This window comes from Arachis ipaensis, chromosome B07 (genome assembly GCF_000816755.2).
Source record: "Arachis ipaensis cultivar K30076 chromosome B07, Araip1.1, whole genome shotgun sequence".
NCBI lineage: Eukaryota > Viridiplantae > Streptophyta > Magnoliopsida > Fabales > Fabaceae > Arachis > Arachis ipaensis.
In genome coordinates this window covers 32,550,811-32,557,474 of record NC_029791.2, presented here as the reverse complement: position 1 = coordinate 32,557,474, position 6,664 = coordinate 32,550,811, and the positions used below count along the sequence as shown (strand labels likewise).

General features: G+C 45.6%; 1 protein-coding gene across 1 annotated transcript; it reads left to right on the top strand.

Annotated features, from left to right (window-relative positions):
- On the top strand, window positions 1,474-3,041 carry LOC107607124 (proline-rich receptor-like protein kinase PERK2). The gene is made up of 2 exons (XM_016309106.1): window positions 1,474-1,989; window positions 2,676-3,041. The coding sequence occupies exons 1-2, from the start codon at window positions 1,474-1,476 to the stop codon at window positions 3,039-3,041; spliced, it is 882 nt and encodes a 293-aa protein (XP_016164592.1).

Sequence of the window (6,664 nt, the reverse complement as noted above, 5' to 3'; positions counted from 1 at the left end):
TTCGTCAAAATGGCGCCGTTGCCGGGGATTTGCAATGGTGTTATGTTATTGGTTATTGTACATATGTGAATAGTGTAAATAGTTTGTCTTTTGCTTGTTTACTAGATTTTGTTAGTCTTATTTTGTTCTTCCATAATGAATTCTCACTTTGGCTATGAGTTTGGCTCTAATTGTGTTGTAGGGAATGTGAACTTCAATGCTAACATGTACCAAGGATGGAACACTCCAAGATGGGAGGAGCCTCAAGGAATTGATCACTCCTATTGGCATCAACCTCCGGACACTTATAGGTATAATTCTCATCCTAATGCATGTCAATTCAATGGCTATGGTGACTCCTTTTATGACAATCAACCACCACCATATGCCTATGAATCTTATCCTCAACATGATGCTCAACCATACTCACAAGCCCCTTTCTACCAAGTACCTTTATGTGACCCTTATCCATCATATAACCAATCACCCATACCACATCCTTGTGATCATTATGAGCAAGAACCCTTAGAACCACCACCCTATCAAGATCACTACCAAGAACCACCTCAATACACGCAATCTCCACAACCTTACCAAAAAGAACCACCTTCCTATTATGAACTCTCTCTCCAATACAACGAACCTTCCTACCCACCACAAGCCCCAATGGACGATTCTCTCACTTTGTTACTTCAAGGACAAGAGGCCATGAAACGGGATACACTTGAGTTCGTGACCAACTTGACTAAGGTAGTACACACTTTAGCCCATCAATGCTTGAATACTCAAGGTACTTCCGTGACCACATGTAAAAAGTCAAAAGAAGAGCAAAGTATGAAGGTGAAATTGGAAAATTCGGTGGAGAATGAGGAGTCAAATTTTGTATTGGAACAACTAGAGGAACCTATAATCATTGAAGAAAAGGAAGAAGTGGTTGAAGATTTAGGAGATGTTGAAAGTCCAAGGGAATGTAGTCTCATGGAGCACTCTTCCAAGGAGCTTGATATTGAAGTTGAAGAAGGTGCGCAATCTCCAAGACATATCATCGCTGGAAACTTGGAAGAGGTTTATCCAGAAATGGATTCAATCATGGATGAATTTCTCTCTATAATGGAATCCTCTTCCATTGGACATAGAGTTGAAAGTATAAAAGAGTGTGCACAACCTCCCATACCCTTGGTGAGCAATGAGAAAGAGAGCTACCAAGAGAAAAACGTTGACATGGTGTATATCGAAATTGAAGAATATGAAGAGGTTGACCAAGAAATGGATCTATTCATCAATGAATTTCTATCCAAAATTGAACCACCTCCCATTAGTAGCGCAACCTTCAGGCCATTCTCCAGAGAGTTAGGCCTGGGTTGGGCCAACTCTAAGCCCCTAGCCCAACTCCATGCACGCGTGCGCGCACGGTACGCGCACGCGTCCTTTCCTATTTTGCTCATCCCCGCTTGAGCGCGTTGTACGCGCACGCGTAGGGTCCACGTCCTCTCAATGGACGCGGACGCGCAAGGTGCGCGCGCGCGCCGATTCAAAAATAGGGATAACCCTAGCTCGCAAAGCACACTGCGCAGTCGCGCAACCCTTTCCCCAACCTCCACCCTCTTCTTCTTCTTCTCTCCCCCAACTGCCGTCGCAGCAGCAGCGCCGGTCGCCGCCGCAAGACCTACCTCCGTCACCGTCCTTGGCCATCAATTCCCTTTCCCTCTCACCACCACCCGTTCTCTCTCTCTCCCTCTCACTCCTCTCACCCATCTCACCCTTCCCTCCGCCGCCACCCCGTCATCACTGCCGGCGGCTTCCCCCCTCTCTGTTCTTCCTGCACATCCTCCTATCCTTCTCCTCTCTCACCATCACCCTCCCTCCTCCCCTCAGTTTCTCATCCCTCCGGCCAAACCACCGCGCCAGCCGTCCTCACCGCCACCGTTCACGGCGGTGCCAGTTCCTGTCTCTGCTGCCCCTGCCTTATCGTCGTCCCCCTTTCCATTCTCAGTTTTTTCCGGCTCCCAGGTTCTTGCTCCATTTCTGTTATTTCTTTTTCTTTTTTTTTCCTTTTTATTTGTTCATTTACGTTAGTTCCTGGAATTGCATATTAGTTAGCTAAATTCAAATTTTGTATGTTAGGATAGCTAGATATAATTACTGTTAGGTAGCTAGGGCTGGATAGAGGATTCTAGGCCTGATAATTGCTCCGTATGTGCATATCTGCTGCTTGCTTCCTTGGGTTCGGTGTGTTGGTTTTGGGTTGATATTCCATGCAATATGTGTTGCCAGATAATATCTGTTTGCTGCTGTGCATGATTGATGTTATTTTTTTGTGCTAATTGTGCTATTTTGCTATCCGGGAACGCCCAATTTTAAGCCGGAATGCTGCCCGATTTTCAAGGATATTAGTTTCATTTTGATCTTTATTTCAGTTTTGGGCAAATTTCTGTTTCCTTTTTGACTTCCCGGATTCGCACAATCATTGTGAACATGAACCGCAACTTCTCGTTCAGTTGAGCCTATATATCATCGTATCGCTAATCCACTTTTCTAACTTACTAATTTCTTTAACCGTTTTACTTCCACTCACTTTTAACCCTCTTTAACAATTCTTTCAAAAATATGATGATATTATTGCCTTTTGAATATGAGTTGTTGACTTTAATGAAGCTTGCATTTTTTGGTTTACTTGTTCACTTTTGCATATTCAGTGCAACATCATGATTGCTCTACCATCTCCTTCGACTGCAGCCCCACCTCCTTCAGCACCCGAGCCCACTTACCTACTGGTTCAGCGTCTGTTTCGGTTCTTGGAGCGCGAGAGGCTTCATGTCAGACGCCGACTGGATCGGATGGATCAGGCACTCATCTCCCTTGGCGCTGAGTTACCTCCGCTCCCAGACTCTCCGACCTCCAATGAGCAGGATCATCAGGAGGAGGACGCGGAGGCACCGGCTCAGCAGGATGCCCCTGACACTACAGAGCCGCCACAGACTCAGGAGGAGCCGGTCCCACAGCCTCAGCCACAGTCAGAGCCAGAGCCTATCGTTGTACCTCCCACTGATCCTCCGGTTTAGCATCGAGGACGATGCTTGGTTTTAAGTGTGGGGAGGGCAGCGGTAGCACTATTTGGGAACCAGTGAACTTTTCGGCCTAGTTATTTCATTTTGCACATCTTTGTATATATTTTGATGCATTTCTAGTTTGCTTTGGATACTTTTATTGCTTATTTTGGATTTTAGATATTTTGATGCTTATGGATATTTTTAGATGTTTTGGATGATAGATTCCGTACTTTTAGTTGGACTCTTCTTTATACATTTTGTTTATCTTTGTTTTTAGTTTGTAGTTGTGATTAGAAATCATACTTTGGATTGCAAATATTTAGTCACCCTTTTTGCATAATATATTGGTTCTAAGTGAAAAAGAAAAGGGTGAACTAAGAAAATTTTTGAACTTTTCAATCACAACAATGCTTAGTCAAACATTTAGATTTTTCAAGAAGTTTAAATATAGGACATTAACCCAATTGATTGAAAGAGAATTTTTTTGAAACTTGCTTGAATTTCATACCTTGTGAAGCATGTATTGAATTGAGAACACAAGCTTGTGAGACTTGAGCCTATTGATGTGGTTACATTTTATAACCACTTATTTTCCATTCTTGTGTGAAATTGTTCTCTTTCCATGATTGTGATCGTGGTTCTGGGTTGATGAGCCTCTACTTAGCGCATTCGTTGAGAGGTGGCGTCCTGAAACCCACACCTTTCACATGCCGTTTGGGGAGTGCACCATCACTTTGCAAGATGTGGCATATCAGCTGGGTTTGCCCATCGATGGGGAGGCCGTTAGTGGGTGCCTAACTGACTTTGAGAATCTGATGGAGAACAGAAGACCAGCATGGGTGTGGTTTCGTGAGTTATTTGGCGAGTTACCACCACAGAATAAAGTCAAGTAGATGACGGTATGCTACACATGGTTCCATGAGAGGTTTCGAGTTCTCCCAGCAGACGTGAGTGAAGAGACCGTGCGTATATACGCGTGTGCTTATATTCTGATGTTGTTGTCCTCTCAACTGTTTGCGGACAAGAACGCAAACCGGGTTCACCTTCGCTGGTTGCCTTATTTGGCATCGATGGACGACTTGGGTAGATATAGCTGGGGCTCGGCTGCACTGGCCTGGTTGTATAGATGTCTTTATCGTGAGACAAACAGAAACGTTGTTAACTTGGCCGGGTCACTACAGCTTCTACAGTCTTGGGTTTTCTAGAGGTTTTCCAGTTTGAGACCTAGTGGTTTTGATGTGTTCGGGTTTCCGCTTGCATCCAGGTACGGTTTATTATTTTCAGTCCATAACTTGTTCAATTTCATGTGTTGTTGTTCGTTATGACATGCTTTCAATGAAACTTGTAGGTGGGCTATATATCTACCGAGAAACGATGCAGGAGATCAAAGAGTGGTATCTGCACGCCTTTCTTTGGATAGATTGTGTGTCCGTGATGTGAGTCGTTTAGTTATTGCTCTCACAAGTAGTCGTTCATGTTTACTCTTATGGTCTTACCTAACATTACCTTCTCCGATACAGTTTGTATGGGAGCTTTATTCTTCTCCCGAGGTTGCTACTATTGTTCATCCAGAGATACTAGTTGACCAGCACCGTAGGCTATGGACGGTGGTCACTAGCCTGATATATTTTGCTGCAATTGAGTGGCATCAGGTGGATAGGGTGGTACCGTAGTTCGGGTATTCAGCATCTCCCTCATTTGGCTCTGAACATAGATTGGCTCCATGTGAAGGATGGAAGTGGTGGAGATCGATGGTTCCCCAGATATTATCAGGAGTGGCATTTGCATTGGGAGAACCGGGTTGATTCAGTCATACCGATCGATCGAGTAGCTGACCCCGGTCCATCAGCTGAGTACTTGGACTGGTGGTGCCGTGTGGCCCACAGATTCCTATCCCCAGATGTTGCATTTCATGATCCTAGACCGATTGTTTTGACCAAGGAGGCTCGCAGAGGATCGTCGTAGGCACCTCCCAGGGTGCAGGTTCCCGACAAACCGGACAACAGGCGAGTGGATCGGCGTCGACGTATAGGCACACGTACCACCGTTGATGTTGGAGGTTTGGACACATGGATGGATCAGCCCACCTACGATGTAGGGGGTAGCTCTCAGCTGTTCGGGAGTGTTGGGCCACAGGGATTCGCTAACTTTACTACCGCGGCCGTCGCCATGGACATCGATGATCCTGTTAGTCAGTCAGAGTTCTTTAGGGATATAGCAGACATGCTGAGGGATGACGATGCGATCCATTATAGGCCATAGATGCCTGAGGTTCATTCCCAGTTTGCCGAGTACCAGCCACCGAGTCACGATGTTTAGCCTCAGTTGCCGGTTGACCTCAATGAGCCTGCAGCTTCTCCATCTGACCCATGGTTCGTGTTAGGAGGGACCCCAGCATTAGCATTCAGCAACATTCCACCACAGACATCCGTAGCAGAGGCGGATCAGCGACCGAGGAGGATGCGGCGTCCTCCTTTGTATGGCACCGGAGGTCACCTGCTTGGTCATTTCGACGATGATGACAGTGACACCATCGAGGATTCTGATTAGTTTTGTGTTATTTTTACATATGGTGGGAACTATGTATGATTATCTTCTTAGCATCATCTTTAGGGTTTTATGTTTCAGATTGTTGTTGTATATTATTTGACATGTATGTGTCTTATTAGTTTTGTGTTGTTTTTACATATGGTGGGAACTATTATTCGATTAGTTTTATGACTCAATACCTAACATTACTCAAATTAAGAATTCCTAATACAACTTAGATAACAGCAACGAGATCATAAACATCATAACATATAACCATCCCCGGCAGCAGTATATCTTCGCTGGTCACAGTTCCCCCGCGTATAACCAAGTTGACGGCAGAGACCACAGTGCTTCGGGTGGTTCTCAACAGACTGATCTATGCTACCGCGGATCCTGGTTGCCTTCGGACGTCTTTCCCTTGCACGACTCATGTTAGGATCAGGAATGACTGTTGGTCCAGCATATGGGGGGCATAGGCCTTCTGGGATAGGCGGAACAAGCCCATGCTTGTACACGTTGAACACCTCAGTCATACGATACACCTCGTGAACATATGACGCCCAATTCAGACGCGAGTGGGCGCAACATACAATGGCGTGACAACATGGATAATGGAGCGCCTGAAAGTGGCCACAATCGCATGTGTGATCCTTAAGGGAAACTCGATAGCTACCTAGCGAGAAATTTTTGGTCGGTGTCATCTCAGTCACCGTGTACTCCGATTGGTGCCTGTCGTATAACGTGACGGTGAAGCACCTGGAGTCTCTTATGTTCTGATCAATAGCCTTCACCAACGCCTGACAAAATTCATGCCCAGATCCAAGTTGTGCCTCTGCCGTCTGTCCGTAGACCACGAATAGCTCAGCAAGCCTCCCGTAAGTTGACTTAACTAACGAAGTGACCGGGAGGTTACGAGTTCCCTTTAACACAGAATTCACACATTCACTAATGTTGGTTGTCATGTGCCCAAACCGTCTACTGCTATCCTCGTGTTGGGTCCACTTGTCATACTCCATCCGGTTGGCCCAGTCACACATGGCCGGATTCTCAGTCCGCATGATGTCAAACCAGTAATAAAACTCTGCCTCAGTTTTTGCATAGGC